Source organism: Vitis vinifera, chromosome 7, assembly GCF_030704535.1.
Source record: "Vitis vinifera cultivar Pinot Noir 40024 chromosome 7, ASM3070453v1".
Lineage (NCBI taxonomy): Eukaryota > Viridiplantae > Streptophyta > Magnoliopsida > Vitales > Vitaceae > Vitis > Vitis vinifera.
Genome location: NC_081811.1, coordinates 16849610 through 16869729, shown reverse-complemented (window position 1 = coordinate 16869729; position 20120 = coordinate 16849610). Strand labels below are relative to the sequence as shown.

General features: G+C 33.7%; 1 protein-coding gene across 1 annotated transcript; it reads right to left on the bottom strand.

The window, feature by feature from the left end:
• Nucleotides 1-1705: 1705 nt before the first annotated feature.
• On the bottom strand, nt 1706-16018 carry LOC100255733 (uncharacterized). Its single transcript, XM_002266221.5, has 2 exons — nt 15218-16018; nt 1706-2453 (listed from the first exon to the last, which is right to left on the bottom strand). Exons 1-2 carry the CDS (start codon nt 15501-15503, stop codon nt 2083-2085), a joined length of 657 nt encoding a protein of 218 aa, XP_002266257.3. The 5' UTR covers nt 15504-16018; the 3' UTR covers nt 1706-2082.
• Between the last annotated feature and the right edge of the window lie 4102 nt (nt 16019-20120).

Here is a 20120-nt window from a genome sequence, read left to right as displayed (position 1 = left end):
ATGATAATTGCTAGGCACTGTGGATGATAGTAAGAAGCAGGGTCAAATACAATTCTGTCTAATTTCTGTAGAGAAAGTAACAAGGAGTTATGAGCTTGTTAATTTTAACTGCTTTGGATGGATAGTATACACACAAGAGGGGCTGGACTGGAATCGCAAGTCCAAGTTGAATTCAGGTTTGGGTAGATTAGTTCACACTTTGTCATAGCCATCAAGTCTTCATTCTGAAGACCCATATGAATTCCTGTTATGCACATCTATCTTTATTTTTGTTCCACTGTATTTCAGTTTTTTCTGACACAAATTTGGAAGAATTTTGTTTTACTTTAAATCTCTTAGAGCCCTTTTCTAAGAATTGCCTTTCTTCAAAAAGTTTGATTCCATCTCATCAAGAAGAGGCAAAATTCTTTTACATATCTTTCTCCAACTGAATCTGGCCAATGGCTCAGTGTTCACTGTTTTGGGTGGGAACTCCTCATCCTGGAAAATTTTCATAAATCCTAAACTTGCATCATCTTGTAAACAAATCCTAGCTCTTAAATAAGTAGTGTTCTGTTTGGTTGCTGGGGAAACAGAGGAAAGAGGAGCAAATTCCCCATGTCCCCATGAATCTAAAAATGATAGAAAACGAGAAAACCAGGAAGTTGAAGCTCCAAGCCTCCCAACTAGAACAAATGAGAGAGCAAGTTGAATAGTCCATCCCATGGTTCCTATCTCCAAAAGTCTCCAACCCAACTGGCTGGAGCCACAGAAGAATTGGCCATCGTAAGGCAGGATCTTCTACACTAGGAAGAGTCGTCTTGTAGAAGGAGGTCGCAAGATATAAACCAAGTACAGATGTGACTAACAAGGATGAATTTATCACCACCTACAACAACAGTAATAATCATAACCACAAATACCACTTATCAAATTCCAATATAGAGCAGAAATGTACAAGAGAAGCCTCACTTCACTTGTGTGTCTTTGAATGACGAATAAAGAACATCAAGGAGACAAAATATTAAATATGGATGATAGAATACAAGAAAACCATGAAAAATATGGATGACAGGACACAAGAAAACTAATTTTATGCATGGATGATTGATGATTTCTGAACGATGCTACAACCCTGATGTCATAACATTAAGCCACCGAGAATATGAGTGTACAATGTATACTATCAAACTTAACGTAGTGAAAAATACAAGAAATCTAGATGTATGCAAAACGTAGAAACATACACACTGAAGGGAAAATAATTTTTCATCATTCTTGCCTTTTTTTGGCTAGGCATAAGAAATGGTGGGTAGACAAGGTTTATGTGCAACTCTTTGCCTACTCTTGGTGTTTTATGCTTCCTTCTAGAGTGCTACTAAATAATCTGAGTATTGCCTTCCAGATTTTCACTACTGTTAGTTGTTAGAAGTTCTGATTTTGCTATTTAAGATTTGGCTTTGGGCGTCTCTTATTCTACTTCTTCAATTGTCCTTGCAACATACCATTCAAACATGACATATTTGCTCTTGGATGATAACTTCGTGGAAAAGGGAAACCCTTCACAATCTAAGCCTATATTTTCAGTATTAAACTACAGGTGGCCAGATTTAATTATTATATATATATATATATATACACACAAGTAGTACAAGGCAAAAATATGATAATTCAACTTAGAAATTGAAAACATGTTAAGAGCAGCAGTGGTCATTGTTTCAGTAGATGGTAAAAGGGCAGAACTGCTATTACATTGACTGGAATAAAAGCTTTTATGAAGGCACATCTAATACTTCCAACAATTTTTCATCTGTTTCAGGAAAAATCATCAGATATTGTCAGCATTCACAATCGAATCACTATATCAGTTTGGTAAACTAAAAAGAAAAGGAAAACTTGGGCTTAACAAAGAACAACACATGGAGATATAAAATTTCTAAATTCGAGAATATTACAAAATTTTCAACAACATTGGAGAAGGGAAGCATCCCCTTCCCCTGCCCGCTTTTTGCGATGATTATGGTGCAACTAAGAACATGTTTGATCACCATGACAAAACCTGATTCCCAAAATGTGAATTGATGAAGCTCTGAACAATGTCTTTTAACCCCTGAATCCTAGAGCTTGGGTCTGAAGGTTTTGGTTGTCTTCTAAGAGCCTGTCATATTCAAGAAGTAAGTCTGCAGCTTGTTTCTGGAGTGAGACTACATGAGCTTCAGCAGTTTCAACCTTTTTGTCCTTCTCTTCAGCTTCCAACTTTAGCTTCTTCAAATCCTGACTTAAAGTGGAGATTTGTTCTTGCAGCAGCTTTATTTCCTTGGAAGCTTGCTCTTCCTTTTCTTTAAGCTGAGCTCGTTCTTTCTGAAGTTTTTCAAATTCCTCTTTTGAAGCTCCCGCATTACCTCTTAACCGATTTAGTTTTTGGAGATAATGATGCATACGATCAATTAGGAACCCAAGAAACAGGGAAAAACCTGCAAGAAAAATCCAGGCTTCTATTAGACACAGCACAAAGCCAAGAAGATAGAACAGAAAATTATAGGTTTTTCACATCCATAATTTTCTTTAACAGAAAATTATATTTAGTTTGCACCCGAAAAGTCCAACCCTGATATCCTTTTTCTTCCCAATGATAATACATGTTGCCTATAAAAAGATAAATAGATGAAGTGGCTCTTATCTTATTTTGGACCTGAATAAACAGTGTATATATATATATATAACAGAATTATTACTCTGCTTTGTTTAAGCCACATGGTTGTTGCCACCAAAACAAGGAGATTTGCCAAAACATTCCTTTTCTTTTGTAAAAGCACCATCCTCTCAAACATGATGTGCTAAGCCAGAGAGAAGACCCACCAGCAACTTTTAGGCCAGATTCCTTTAAACCATATTATTCAGGCCAATATTAAAACTTATTTAACTGAATTTGGTTGGTCTATATATTGAGCAAACACCAACATGACCACCGCCAACAGTAACATAACCATCCAGGGTCAAACATGAGTCCTTGTCTAGCATTCAGCTTATCTACCATTATGTCCTCCACTAATTAACAAGTCTCTTTTGATTTCTCACTGCCTCAATTGGTTTTCCGCTCATCTTTTGAGTACCTTCAACCTGAAACAAATCACTCTTCATGCATACAATGATCTTAGTTGCTTATGTACAAATTCATTTACTTCCATTCATTGAGTTTAACTCTTAACTTCCCATGAATGCATTCATTTATTAGCACATCTTTTCTTGATTTCTGCTCATCCATCTCAGCATCCTCATTCTAGTAACCCTCATCTTTTCCTTTTTGTTTAGAAAAGACAAACAACTATGCTCAATTTTCGAATTTTGTTTCTGGAATGCCCAATATTGCAAGGCAGGTCTAAACCATGTTGCAGAACATTCCCTTTAATGTGATAGGTATCTACATAACAGTCTAGAGCTGATTGTGCTTGTGTTGTAAAACTTATTTGTATTACAAGCTTAAGTAACGTTTTATTCAATCCATATTTTGAAACCAATGGTTGGATTTGACCCTCCTCTCACCACAAGGCAATAACAAATTAAAGCTTTAATTATACTATTTTTTAATTAAAAAAAAGTGTGAGAATAAGAAGTTGCATGAATAGAGAATAGAGTAAGAGTAAGAAGTTACATCATGTGTGTTTGGAATTAGATATTTGTGAAATCAAACAAAACAAGACTTACTCTCAGCTGGTGTATACAACCATTCCAGCATAGTAGGGCATTACTATTGCTCAAGAATTAGGATCCACCATCCTCCTCTCCTCTTCCTCACTTCATTCTTTTTGGACTTTCCCCCTTCCTTTCGGTGTGGACTTCCAAAATCCACTTGGATCCAAAACCCATTTTTTCCAAAAGTGCAAGAACAAAACTCCAATCTACATGGTCATAAGCCTTTTCAATTGCCAAACTTACAAATGATTCCTCTCATGTTGCCTTTAAGTCTAGAATCAATTACTTTATTTGCTATCAAAATAGCATCCAAAATTTGTCTAATCCCCACAAAAACATGCTGAAAATCTGAGACTAAGTTGCCCACCACCCTTTTTAGTCTGTTTGCAAGGACCTTAGCTAGGAGCTTGTATAAACCTCCTACCAAGCTAGTTGGTCTAAAGTCCTTGAGGTCTTCAGTCCCCCCTTTCTTTGGCACCAGAACTTAAAAAGTGGCATTTAAACTCCTTTGAAAAGACCCTAGGTCATGGAATTCCTTTAAGAACTCTATAACCTCTCTTTTCACAAAATCCCAACAAAACTGCAAGAATGTCATATTGAAGCCATCTAGTCCGGGGGCTTTATCCCCACATAAGCTAAACAAAGCAAGTAGGACCTCCTCCTCAGAGAAGGAGCTCCTTAGAACTTCTTAATCAACATTAGGCAAGGAGTTAAAGGTCAACCCACTAATGCTCAGCCTCCATTCCCTCGACTTAGCAAGGATCATGCTAAAAGCATTTGCCACACTTTCTTTAATGTTGTTCTCCTCAATTAGCAATTTACCATCCACCCTCAACTTGGCCAGAAATTTCTTGTTCTTCGAGCCTTAGCCATTTTGTGAAAAAAAAGTTGGTATTCTTATCCCACCTCTTTTAGCCAAAAACTTGGCCAGAAACTTCGTGTTTTACCTTTCCTAATTCCTCCACCATCAAATAGGATTGGTGCATGACCTGAGACTGGTTTTGGAAGGATGCTTTGGAGCAAACCACTAAACTGGTTTTCCCAATCCTCAGAGACAAAAAAAGGGTCTAGCCTAGAAGCTAACCTATTATTTAACCTCTTAAAAAGGCCTCATAACAGGCCTCATAGAAGCCGAGACTCTATGACAATTCCTCCTCTCCCCTAGGAATCTTAGAACATTGAAGTCCCGTCCCACACACCAAGGATCGTCCCAAAGACCTCTAATATCACTCAATTCATTCCAAAAGCTTTCCCTCTCTTCAATCAAAACAAGACTATAAACCCTATAAACATTCAAATAAAATTATCCTCAAATTTTCTAAACCAATAGGAGGCTGAAAATGCCCCTTTCTCCATCTCAATAAGCTCCAGCGCCCAATTATCCCAAAAGACCAAAATTTCCCTTGATTGGCCACTAGCTTCCACTTCCCCCCCATTCCAGACATCTATCCACACCCAAGCTCCTCACCAAAGAGGCTGACATCCGCTGAACCTTTGTTTCTTCAAGACAAACAAGGTCAACCGAGTGTGAGCGAATCAAGGAATTAATGACTCCATGCTTATCCCCCTCATTGATCCCTCTAACATTCCAAGAAAGGATACATAGCTCCATTGACCCACTCTTGCTGATTCCCAATTGTTTTTCCCTCCTCTCCTCCCAATAGCTGAGTCAATCTTATAAATAACAGAGCATCCCAACTTCTGTAATTCCCTCACAAACTTTGAACCAGCAGGAATACATTTCTTCTGCCCTTGCCCTGTAACTTTACCTCATCCGTAATCACTCCTTTTCTTTTCCAGAAGGCCCCCATTGGTAAAGTCCTTCCCAGAAAATAAATCTCCTGAAGGCACTTCCCATTTTAAGAAGCTACACCTAAACAACCAATGAAACTGCAATGCTTCAAAAATTGCAACTCTTTTTCTGGCTCCATGCCTTGTTCTGAGCATGACCAATCTTTTTCGTCATTTACCTTGAACCAAGTAAACAAATCAAATGATGATTAAAACACAGCCTCTAAAGTTTGAAATTTCAAAAAATCTTATTCTAAGAAGAAGATTCTCCTTCAATATTCAGGAGCTAAAACCATTACAAGGAAACTACTTTGATACCGCCACAAAGCGTAGAATTATTTATTATATGTCTTGTCTTCCCTCTCCTCTTTGGAATGAGCTTTGTTTGCTCCTGTTGTACCAGGGTTTATCCCCTTTCTGTATGTTTTGTATTCAAAGGGAAAATAGGCCAATAGCCAGTATCCTTTCGCAGCATGATTTACTAAAGTTATTAGCCATTTGGAGTGTTGTTACAGGTTAAATTTTAAAAGGTATGATGTAAGTTCATGTCAACGAATATTGAACAAGCAATTGGTCATAGGTTATGATCACTTCTTCATTTGACCACTTTTTGGTCATAGATTCAAGTTCTCTCGCAATACATGGACTCTTCAAATTCAGCCAAAATACCCATGTCTACACAATAAGACACAAGACCAGGCATCAGATATGATGATTTGACTTTAGGGATGAAGAGAGAATATTAGCAGATTAAGTCAAATTTGAAATAGAAATCCATATCATTTTTTTTATTAATTCTAATTTAATAAATATATTTATACAGTAAGTTTAGTTGAATTGAAAATTCATATCAGTTATTAAAAAAAAAATTTTAAATTAAAAATTTTAAAAAAAAAAAATTTAAACTATCCAACAATTTTAGAATAAATTTTTTCACAACGTAAAATAAAATGACATAAAATCCAAAGATAAAGTGTCCCTTTGGATACACTTTCTATTTTCTGTTTTGAAAAATGGAAAATAGTAGTAACTTTTATATAAAATGCAAAAAAATCTCAGTCAGACAATTATATTGAAAATGTAATGGTTTTTAAAAACTGATTAAAAAAAATTTTACTACCTCAAATTTTAAAATTTTTTTAAAGTAATTTTTAAGAATATAAGATAAGTCTATACCTTTTGAATAAGAGTTTCTACATTTTATATTGAAGTTTGTATTTTTAAAAACAAAAGACAAGAAATGTGTAAAATAAAATTAATCAAAATAATAATGTAATTTTTTGTACCATACCCATTATTAAGATCTTTCAGCCTAATCCCCATTTCCTAAAATTTTGGGATGTGAAAGATCAAACACCTAGATACATACCCGCACCCTACGCCCAAACCTAACCCAAGTTGAAGAGATCATTTGAAGTTTGGATGACTATTAGTTCAACATCAGACCAAAGATTCAAGTTCAACCACATTTCTCTTATAACTGTTTAGTTTTAAGTCTGGCAAGCATGTTTCAATGGTGGTATAACATATACACCCTTATGCTATACATCCAACCAATCGATAGATCCAATACCATATAATTAGCATCAACCAATGAAAAGTAAACCACACAACATAGGCAACAAAACAAAGAGAAAACATACTTTTAAAACATTAAGTTAACACTTACTAAAAAAAATGGTAACACCGATATCAAGCCGTTTTACACACTAAAAAGTAAAAAGTATAAAACCCCAATAAACCGAAGATTCAGAAAAAGATAACTTACTAAATCCTACAAATTCAAATAAGTAAAAAATTAAAATTTTTAATTCAACACTTCTAGCACAAGAAGAAGAATGACTTATTATTTATTAATAAGTAAAATAATAGAGGAGCATTTAAGAATCTCCATTTTACAATCTCATTTTTCTCTTATTTCTCAAATTCAACACTTTTGGCAAGAGGAATGACAAGATGTAATGCATTTGTGCCCAGAATACATTCATTGAAAGCTACATTGATTGAGGATCATCCTTTAATGCGATGCTTGTAAACTGAAATTTAGTTCACTATGGCAATCCACAGATTACATCAAGTGGTGAGTCTGATCATTGAGCAGGTAGCAAGTTGACAAATATTCCAAAGAATACAAGCAAAACTCATTTAAATGCAAATGTAATTTTAAATAATGATGAAAACAGCACATTGTATTGGAAATACCCATGATACAGAAAAAAAATGAAAAAATAATAATGCAAATGCATATAAAAGATTGTTGAAACATAAAAAAAAAAACTCTTTTTTTTTTTTTTTATTGGAAACGCCACAAAGATATATTAATATAAAAAAGAAGTACAAGAAGAAGGATGAGAAATCCTCCCGCCAAAGACAACTAAATTACAGGAAAATACACATAAAACAAACGAACTCCCACTAAGGACCAATCCCTATGGAGTACACACCGCTATCCAATCCAGTTGAATCACATTAAGGGGAATCCCCTTAAATGCCTTGGAACAAAAAGTCCAAAGGGAAGCAAGGAAAACAATAGAGTCCCAAAGGAACTCTGAATTCCTTGCTTTATCCTCGAAAATCCTTGCGTTTCTTTCCCACCACACAACCCGAATTATAGCTATGCTCGCAGCTTGCCACAAAACTATCCCTCTCTTAGAATTACCGAAGCCTTTAAATTTGATGGACATCATGTCATATATGCTCCTTGGGGGAACCCAATCCATCTTAGCTAACTGAAATAACCTGTGCCACAACCCAATCGTCAAGGAACAATGAAGAAAAAGATGATCTGCTGATTCCCCATACTTCATGCACAGGATACAAATATCAGGACTAAGGGCTTTGTAGGGTCTTCTTACTTGTAACATATCATTCGTATTCACCTTCTTGTGTGCCACTAACCAGACAAAGGACTTCACTTTGAAAGGAACTTGAGAATTCCACACGAACTTTGAAGGAAAGTTCTGAGGAGATCCAGAAGATTGAGATAATGCTAGAAAAAAGGATTTGACTGAAAAAAGCCCTGAAGAGGATAATGGCCATAATCTGGCATCTGGGACCAAAGGAGAGAGATACAAATCATCAAGAGACCGCATGAGGCCTTCTAAGTCCTCAATCTCATAATCTGACAGGTTACGGCGGAAATTCAAATTCCACAAGAAAGGTCGAGATGGACCGAGAACTGAAGAAATAGAAATGTTTTTATCCACGACTACTCTAAATAGTCTTGGATATTGGGTTCCCAAAGGTTGGTCCCCCCACCACAAATCTTCCCAGAACCAAATTCTTTCCCCGTTTCCTACCACATACCGAGTAATCAAAGAAAACCCCTGAAAGACTTGAGCAATAGCCTTCCAAGGACAGCGATGTGACCATTTGACTAAAGTGTTAGCATCCCAACCATTAGAGTGTGAACCATAAATGCTTAAAATGACCTGATGCCAAAGAGTTGATCCCTCTCTAGGATACCTCCATAGCCATTTCCCTAGAAGAGCGAGATTCCTCCAAGAAATATTCCCCAAACCCAAACCCCCTATTGTCTTCGGTTTGCACACAACATCCCACCTCACTAAATGATCCCTTTTGCCTTCCCCAACCCCTGACCATAAAAAATCCCTTTGCAACCTCTCTATTTTTGCAGCCATTGAAGCGGGAATTTTAAATAAGGATAGGAAGTAACTTGGCAAATGGGTAAGACAAGATTGGATAAGAGTTATCCTCCCCCCGAAGGATAAGTAGGCTTTTTGCCACCCATCTAATCTACTTGAGATTCTCTCAACCACTGGATCCCAAAATCCATACGCCTTAGGATTCCCGCCCAAAGGGAGACCCAGATAGAGAATAGGTCATCCAGACGCCTTACAATCAAGCATCTCAGTCAATCTTGAAAGATGAGCCTAATCAAGATTGATGCCATAAATACTACTCTTGTTAAGATTGACCTTGAGCCCAGAAATGTGCCCAAACACTAACAAAAGACTCTTCAGAGTTTGCAGCTCTTCCTCCCTTGAGTTAGAAAAGAATATGGTGTCATCAGCAAATTGCAAATGGGACACCCTAGTTCTATTTCTACCCACCCTGAAACCCTCCATCATATTTCTTTCCTCAGCTCTCATAAGCATCCTGCTCAGTACATCTGCAACTAAAGTAAACAAAAAAGAGGATAAAGGGTCGCCTTGTCTTAATCCCCTTGATGCCTTAACCCACCCTTTAGCACTACCATTCACCAAGATTGCATAAGATACTGAAGATAAACATCCACTCATCCATTTCCTCCATCTAGGACTGAACCCCTTCTTTTCTAACACATGATCCAAAAAATCCCACTTCACGTGATTATGCCTTTTCAAAGTCTATTTTGAATACGACGCCTTCCTCCCCTGACCTTCTTCTCTCGTCCACTATCTCATTCGCTATAAGGACCGCGTCCAATATTTGTCTCCCTTGAACAAAAGCGCCTTGAGTATAGTGGATGGTCTCATGTAGAACCCCTCTTAGACGCCCAGAGAGCACTTTGGCTATTATCTTGTAGAGACTAGTGATCAAACTAATGGGTCTAAAGTCTAATATTCTCTTTGACAAACACTTTTTGGGTATTAGAACAATGAAAGAGGCATTAGTGTTTTGATTGATAATTCCGCTCCTATGAAATTCAGCGAACACTCTCACCAAATCCTCCTTAATCACATCCCAACACTCTTGGAATACGGCAATAGTAAAGCCATCTGGCCCCGGAGCCTTGTCCCTATCCAACTGAAAAATGGCCTTAGAAATCTCTTCTTCGGTGAAAGGGGAGTCTAACCTTAACGCACTCTCTTCCGAAATAGGGGACCAATCTAATCCTTCAACACCCCAAGACTCTCCTATAGGATTTGTGTAAAGCTTCTCAAAGTAATGTAAGATCTCCTCCGTGATACTCTCGGCATTCTTCAGCACTAAGCCCCTCTCATTCTCCAACTCCTTGATATATTTCCTATTTCGCCTGCCATTAGCCACTTTATGATAAAACTTAGAGTTGCAATCCCCTTCCTTGACCCATTTCACTTTGGCTTTTTGTCTCCAATGAATTTCCTCCCTCAATATTAATTCCTCTAGCTCCCCTTTTCTTGAGGCTCTTTGGCTTAACAAATCAGGATTGAGACCCCCTTCCTGCTCAATGGCGTCAAAGTTAGCTAAATCATTGAGAATACTTTTTTTCTTTTCTTTAAGCTCTCCAAAAGAAAACTTATTCCACTCCTTCAATCCATCTCCAAAAGAAAACTCTTCTTTGAATCCATTTGACCAACATCCATCTCTTCCCCCAACCCATCCCCTGGTAGGCAATTTAAAAGAATTTCCTAGGTCCAAAAGTGCTTTAGAGAGTTAAATAAGAAATATTTTGAACTTATAATCTCTTCTCAGCAAAATTGAGGCCAAAAATGGATTCACAAAGAGGCTTTTCAACTTAAAAATTAATAACATAAGTTCAAATTTATCCTGGATATTATTGTCATTATATGGATGCATCAAGTTAATACATCTTTTGTTTCTGATTAAAAAAATTCAAATTTGGAAGTAAAGCATAATTCTTTCTAACCCTATAAGAATAAGAATCTTTTGTTGAATTGTTAAATCTTAAGTTTAAAGAATTTAATATTTCAAAAATTATAACCAATTTATAAACCATATATTTATTTTAACCATATTTTATAGGCATAAAAATGCTTTACAGGTTTCAAAGTTCACTTTTTCCTGGAAAAAAAAAATATAATAAAACTAGAAAACATAATTTATGACTCCCATTGTAAATCCATGTGATTTAATTCAACTCTACAGATAGAAATTCAGAACTTATTTTATGAAAAAGGGGAAAAATGAAAATCCACATGATATGAACTGAACCTAAAGGCTCATAGCTAATATAATGTGAAAAATATTGGAAATATCTAAATACAGAAACAGATACTAAATTCTAGATATTTCTTATTTGAACCAAAGCATTTGTAATTATGAAACAAACTTCCATAGATAAAGAAACAGACCAAGCCCCTTGTTATCATCCTACCCGTCCACAAACTTTTCAAGCCCCATATACATCCATGCTCCATATCTGAACATTCCCATTTGACCATCTGATAACAAGTAGTCACCTTATAGGAAGAAACCATTTCTTTATATATAAATATATATATATATATAGAGAGAGAGAGAGAGAAAGAGAGAGAGGGAGTCGTTTGGGACAAATGACTACAAATTTCAGCCATCTATCCTGATCTATCTGTGGAAAGTCAACCTTCAGATTTTTATTCCTACCGGACTTACTTTCTTGATCCTAGGCTGATTGATTGACTGTATTTAGAGAGATTCCTAGTTTGCCTTTTTCTGTTATTCTTTATTATTCTTTTCACAGATTTTCTCCTTGATTTCCTATTATAATTCTGCCATTAACCCAAATGATGGAAAGCTAATTTATATATCTCATACTAGGCCTAACATAGTTTTTGCTGTCAATGTAGATAGCCAATTCATGCACTCACCAAATGATGCTCATATGAAAGCAAGTTTAAGATCTTGTTTGCAAAGTCTTCTATTTTTGCAAGAATGATCAACTACCAAGTAGAGGCTAACACAGATGTGGATTAAGCTAGATCCATTGATGACAAGAGGCCTACTTCAGGGTATTGCACTCTAATTGGAGGTAATCTAGTGACTTGGAGAAACAAAAAGTAAGCCATTGTACCTAGGTCAAGTGCTTCAGTTGAGTTTAGAGCAATGGCACAAGGAATTTGTGAGTTGTTATGACTGAGAATTATTCTAATAGAATTGAGGATGGAAAAAAACAAATCTTATGATGTTAAATGATGACAACAATACAATTATTAATATTGTTCATAGCCCAATTCAACATGATACAACCAAACATATTGAAATTGATAAACACCTCATCAAGAAAAAATTAGAGTGGTTTAATTTGTACTCTATTTATGAGAGCACAAGAGCAGTCAGCAGATGTTCTCACAAAAGGCTTGTCAAAACAAGTGTTCCAATCTCTAGTAAGCAAGTTGGGTATGATAGATATCTTTGAACTAGCTTGACAGGAAGTGAGTAAAATCAACTTTCAAATTTTTATTTTCTTACTAGATCTACTTCCTTGATTCTAGGCTAATTCATTGACTATATTTAGATAGGTTCCCAATTTACCTTTTTATTATTTTTTGTTATTTTTTTGTACAGATTTTCTCCTTGATTTCTAATTGTAATTTAGGAATGTTATAGCTGTAAATCGGCCTTCCCTCTATGGTTCCCTTGTATCTAAGTGACCTATTGTACAATTTTGAGAAGATATGAAATATATTCAGAATTTGCACGCTAATTACACCTATAGATATTAAGGTTATAGAAGTAAAGCTTATTCTTCAATTTGACCATAACTACAGTCTATCCGCTACTAGTTCAGATTTTGAACAACCAAATACTTCACTTCAGAAATCCCATCTTTCTAGAAGATGAGAAGACATATGAAGACAACACCACCAAGCACAGCATCAAAAAAAAAATCTAATTGCTTTGTTTTTTGACATGTTGCAAAATCAACTTAGACAAACTATATGCAATCAGACTAGATGGGGGCCGTGATCTTGATTTAGAACCTGTATATTTGATGCTGGAAAGTGAATAAACCAAATGAAGAACAGATGAGTCAGAAGATTAAATCTAAAAGGTTTCTCGAGGAACTGATCATTACCAACAGCGACTTCCTATCAGGTAGTGGCATTTCTGACACAGGCCTAATTACTGAACCAGCTGAAAAATAGAAAAAATGGAAAATAAAAGAAACCCCTTCATATACTCCCTTCCATTTCACTCCTTGCAAATTCTTCCAAACTAAAAGCTCCTAGATCTGAAAATTCGTAAAGCCACCACTCCCAATCTAATAACCAAATAAGCCTACAATCATAGTAGCTGTTCCTTCAACTTATCTTTTTCCTCAAGCAAATTGGTCTTGGAAGGACACTTTCATTTTTTATCAATATCACATATTCAAACTAGTTTTACAGATGAGAGTAAGACAAACAAATAATCTTAGGAAGAGATTATTGGATTTATGTGGCTTCCTTTTGGAGTTTTTAAGGCACCATCTCATGACCTGCCATACAGTTTGATTTCAGCATACCATCTTACAGAATCAATAACATAGAATTTCAACAACCAGGAAGAAAATGCCATTCCACATATAGGATTTCTGAGAAAATCAACTAACACCAGCAAAAGATGATCAATGGCATGCCACAGCAACTATATTCGCACATAAAATAAAATTTCTTATCATTAGCATAGCTCAGAATCCAAACAAAAGTCACAAAAATGCCAAACAAATGCAACCTAGTAGGAAATATCGACTTTGCTTATAGGCTGAGATTTTTATATATATATATATAGACATAGACTGAGATTAATTAATGGGAACATCCATTTATATTCAACAACCAACCCACCTAATAAATTTGATTAATATGCATTCTCATCATTTACAACAAAAGATTTTGAAAGATATTTTATGTGTAACACAACACGACATCATTTTAGACTTCTTCAGTGGTCATTCTATTAGTTTTTCTCTCAATCAATATTGTTATAAGAAGCAAAACATTTGTTAGGTAAGAAGCTGATAGACCAACTTTACCAAACCCATCCTCAAAGATCACACAAAGTCTTCATTAAGGTGTTTCTGAGTGTCTCCCAACTTCTAAGGCCAACAGATGCTTCATTGCTCTTCAACTCTAATTGGGGCCACATTTTCTGGTAGAGAGTAATTTATTTTCTTTCTTTTTCTTTACAGATTTCCTCTCATTTTCATCACCTTTAACCTGAATCAAATCACTTACTTATTGATACATCCATTGGTCTTCTTGCATGTAAGCAAAACATCATAAATAACTTCTATAATCTCATCCTCAATCAGTGCTTGCTTCTGCTTCAGATGGATGAATACATGTAGAACTAGTTTTTAGGACATTCATTTATTATTGATTATTTTGAGTTTCACAAATTTGTTCACAATTCACCAAACTTGGAGTCATCTTTTCTTTTCATTTTTCTTCATTTCAGACAACTTACCTTAATCCAATAATTTGGGGTTTGCAAGAATCTTGTTTCATTATTCTGCTCCTTCTGAAATTGCCCCGTTAATACCTTCAACCTTAACTTGTTTCAAACACCTCAAAGTTTTTTATTAAGATATCTATACCATTCATTGTTTTCAACATAAAAGCAATGCAGGGGGTTAATACGCACTTTTACAAGAGAAGCAGGCCCCAAGTCAGTTTTCCTTCTCCATTTTGTCATTCCAGAATTTAGAAACTTGACCCAATTCCACCTGATTTTCATGCTTCTAAGTCCAACACACAATAACACAAAAGGCATAATACCACCCAAAAGCTAATGTATTCAACGTATTGTCACAGTGTAGCAGCTAAACCTACTAATTGAATAAAACATCATATAGAGTGCTTTAAAGTGGGGGTTTCTCTGGATTATCCTAGTTGAATACAAACCCATTAAGTTCCTATAGCCCACAAAAACTATGTGATACCCTATTACTCATAAATATCAAGACTACTAGTTAAAAGTGACAATCTTTTATACCTAGGACACAATTCTCAACTATAAAACTGAAGCTAATTTAGAAGCAACACTCAAATCTATATCTAAAAAAGAAGATGAAGGAGGAGAAGAACATAAAGAAGAAGAAAACCAGAAAGATTGAGTGGGATCATACCCATAAGTGAAGTCTCAAGCAAGTGGGTCCTCCATAGGACCTGATCCATGGGAGTCATAGTACCAAGCTTCGCACCCTTGTTCTGGATCTTAAGAATGCTTGTAACACTTGATAGAAGTATCACAGACATGGTACCAGCAATAGTTTTTACAGTAGCTGGACCTTTCCCCATCTTCACCTGATCCAGACCCTTCATCACAAGCTCCCTCAATGGCCCAATCTTGACCATCAGAAGCAATGCCACAATGCCCTCAGCAAATAAAACCAAGAACAGCAACTGAATCATCTTTACCCAAACACTCTGACTAAAAAACTTCAATCTTCCTTCAGAAAACCAGACCCACTTCGCTAAAAATGGGAAATTAAGGCCATGAAAACACAGATTTAGGCACAAAGTAAGAACACTAAATTTTATTTTTCCCTTGAGTACGTTTTAACTTTCACGGAAAACAGGGTGGGAGGAAGACCCACTTCACAAAAACCCGTTTTTGTTTTAAAAATGAGGAATGAAGGCCATAAAAACACAGATTTAGGCACAAAAAAGGAAGAAAAAAGCTTTCTTGCAGTAACCCATTAGGCGTTTTGTGTAAAATAATAGTGTCATTTAGGGATTAGTGGGATGCATTAGCAGGTGGGTCTGCTTTTTCCAGAGCAAAAAGGATTGGGTATGAAAAGAGGGGAGAAATATGGGTGCGAGTCAAAAGCGAAGAAGTCGAGTGTAAGCGAAGAAAAGGAGGGAGAGAGAGAGAGAGAGAGAGAGGGTTGTTTTGGGGAAGTGGGAGAGATGATTGTCTCGATGGTGTCATATCTGGATCTTCCATGTCAGCATATAACAATAACAATACATTTTCAAATTTCATTTTTTTTATAATAAAATCATTTAATAATATCCTATTTTAATTATCACCCCAAAATCTCCTTTATTTGAAAAGAAAATAATAATTTATATACCATTTAGTTTTTTAGAAAAATAATTTTTATAAAATTATATTGCATCTTCTTTATTAATTTTTTTTAAGTGGTGTTTTCATGTTAATTAATACTAAGGATTCATATTTATTTCAAATATCAAAAAATATATATATTAGCATTGATTTTTTAAATGAAAGGATGGAGGTGAATTATTTGGGTCCAATGGGCTCATGGGTTCAATAAAAAGCTTAATTACGGGATAATCTAATCCTTTAGTCGGTTCATAATAATCTCTATAAAGTTAGGGGTAAAGTTTCTAACTAAGCATTTTTCGATGGAGGAAAGGAGGTAACTAGTGACTTTTGATGAAGCTATGAGTTCATAAACCAATCTTTCATACTTCTTTGAGTAATTTCAAGAAAAAAAAATATAAACTTAAAAATAAGTTGAATATAAAATTTAAAATTTTTTTATATCCTTCATATTTAAAATATAATTTTTATAATAATAAATTTTTTTTTTTTTGTAATAGTATCTTTTGTTTTTATTTCAACTTCAACCACTAAGCACCTCAAGCCATAAATATAAATTGTTTAACATGACATTTATTTTTAATATTTATGATTAAAGTTGGTCATAAATCAAACATAAAATATAGGTTATACATGGTTGTGAGAAAGTATTAAGAAAAGGAAAAAAAATGTTTAAAAAAAAATTATATTTTTAAAAAATTATTTAATCTTTAAATATAAAAATAAATAAATGATAAAATTTTGAGGTTTAATCATATATAAAAAGAATTTATTAAATTTAAATCTATTTTTTATTTTTTATTTTAAAAAAATCCTTTGATTTTCCCTAACTTATAACTTAAAAATAATAATATATCTTTTCATAGTAAAAAAGTGTAACATATTGATTGTAAATTTGTAAAAGAAGGAAAAAATAAAATTTATTTAGTTAAATTAATGGCTATAAAATGAGAAGTGGAAAGGTTATGGACCAATAACATCACATCAAATAGGGTTGCAATTTGAGTGAATGGATTAGGATGATGATTATACCGTTAAACATAAATTTAAAAAAAAAATAACCTAAATTCAACTCAACTCAACCTTTAATCCAAAGTAAATAACTTAAATTTAACTTAACCTCATTTCTTTAAACTTGGATTAATTTCAAGTTGATTGGGTTTATAATGTCTTACATATGATATGAAAAAAAATTATTAAAACTATATAATTATGGGTTTTCATGAACTTTATAGATATATTTTAGAGTTATGAAAGTTTATTAGACTCAAAGTAAACAATATTTACACTATTGAGTTATTAACCTAGTGAGGGTGTCTATCTATTTGACCCTATAATCTGGGGTGATTAGGATGTCTAATCAAATAAGGAAAATATTGATGATTGTGATGTCTCCCGTTAAATAGGGGAAAAAAACTAGGAAAAAAATATTTTAATATTGTAGGCATGTTATTAACTTATTGGGAGTGAGTTATATATATTTAAATAATAAATATGACAAAAATTCAAAATAACAACAAAAAAATAAAAATAAATTTATATATAAGTATATGACATAATATAATTTGATATTTTAAAAAATTAAAAAAAATAAATATTATTATATCAGATAATATATATTGTAAAAACATTATCAGGATAGGTTTAGGTTGCTAAACTTTGATTTGAGTCTAACCTAGATCAAACCCAAATTGAGTTTAGGTAAAAATAAAAACCCTAATCCAAGTCCAACTCAAATACTAAAATAATTGTTGAAGATCACCTAAACATCAAATTGAATTTAGATTGAATTGGGTCAATCCGCCCAAATTACATCCCTCCTCCCAAAGATGTACATTCACTTGTGGCGTGCTTACGGAAGCAATTATGTATCTCCCTTTTGCACAATATGGTAGAATTGAGAAACAATATTGCAAAATTCACCCACTTGATAGTTATTTATTTATTTATTTATTATTATTATATATATAAAATTACATATACTCTATAAAAATATAAATTTATCTTATATTTGTAAAAATTACTTTTAAAATTTTAAAACTTAATGTGATAAAAAAATTTAAACCATTACATTTTCATCCTTATCTTATATAAAAATTATTATTATTTTATAATTTTAAAAATGCAAAACAAAAACCTTACATCGCACACGTAGACTCTTTTTGGACTTAAACGAAATTAAAATAGCAAATTAAGGTTTTTTTTAAAAAAAAAAAAATTTACAAATTGAGACAATAGAAATAATAGAAAATTCAACACTACCTCTTTCCCTCCTTATTTTATTCCATAAATTACAAAAATTATGTTAATACTTTCATTTGTATCTCAATTTAATCCTTGTACTTTCTATAAGCAATTTCATCTCTATATTATGATGAAATATTGAATAAAACCTTATATTAAAATTATGATGAGATATGATACAAAAATTCATATAATAATCATATATACGTTTATATGACCTTTTACATAATGTACTGGATATGAAAAAAAAAAAAAAAGTTTAACAACTAAATTGACACATTAAAATTACAAGAGTGACTTTTGTAAATTTTCCAATTTTATTATTAAAAACAATTTTTGTGTTTAAATTATTATTTAAAATGTAATTTTATATTTAAAAATTGTATTCTAAAAAATGTGAAAATGATTATTTAAGGTAGAAAAAAATATAAAATTTACTAGAGGAATTCCTCTTCATGTAAATTTAATCAAATTAAACTTTAATGTTTTAAAACCTACAAATAAATATTTGAAATAGCAAAGGGTATTTATGTCTAAAATTGATTATTTTTTCAAGTAAAAGCACGAGAAGAGTTAGTTTTACAAATTTGAGAATTATTTCACAAGTTGCTCTCATCCTAATTCCATTTCATTTATTCAAAATAATTCACATCCCCATCTCATTAAAAAAAATTAAACAAGAAATAGCAAGACATGATGGGTATCAGAAATTCTCATTCCGCCTTGTTTAACTTTTTTTTTTTATATTAAAATAAATACATTTTATAAATAATTAAATTATTATAATTTTTATAATTTGTTTTATTAAAAAGTATTTTATTTTCTTTATTATTACCTATATATTAAAAATACAAAAATCAAAATTAAATTAATTTTATACGTAATCAAGGCAAAACTGGACAAGCATTACCCTAACCCGTCCCAGGCTATAGAAAAATATCTCAAACCCTTTTATTTAAATTTCTAATATGTTCCATTAGGGACGGGCGGGATAGGCATCCGAAAAAATCAGCCCATTGCCATCCCTACCTATGGCCCTATACTCCCTGCGAAGCTTAGAAATAAGGTGAGCTATTGATATTTACTTTGTAAACGTGGCATGACTCACCTAAAATACGAGTCTTGCTGTTGCTGACTCTCCTTTAAGGCTTGATCCAATCACCATTATTAATGCTGGGGCTTGCTTCTGCCATGTTTATCATGTCCAAACCTAAAATAGTTTCACTATTATAAATTTATAATATAATGTGCACATCCCTGCTAAGCAAAAAAACAAATATATACATTAATGATTCCATTTACCAAGTATACAGATAATGGTCTGACTGATGATGAGATTTACATGAGAAAGAGACAAGTAGGGAGCCATCATCTACTCCAAGTCTCCACCAATGAGATTTGGTTGTCCACTCATTCAAGCAGTAACTCCTGATTAGAGCAGGCAGGGAATGGAATCACAGCCAAAATTCAAGGTCCAAGGCTGAAGCCCATTTATTCTCTTCCCCCCTCCGGCTAAAAAGGGAGGGACCCAAAACCCAGCAATCATACATGGAAGAAGAGAGGACCCAATGGATAGAGATATATAACAAAACTGCCATGTAAACCACCAAGCATATAACCCTCATTTTGGAATATTAAGGATTCTTAACATGTTTCACAGTGCTTAATAAATCTCACTCCAAATATGCTAATGGTCTATTTGGAGCTTGGGAGAG

Bases quoted from the DNA above. Each gene is read 5' to 3' on its own strand.
- LOC100255733 (XM_002266221.5), bottom strand. From the start codon at position 15,503: ATGATTCAGTTGCTGTTCTTGGTTTTATTTGCTGAGGGCATTGTGGCA. The intron at 2,454-15,217 runs GTATGATCCCAC...TTTTTCTTGCAG, and splicing joins GCTTGAGACTTCACTTATGG to GTTTTTCCCTGTTTCTTGGG.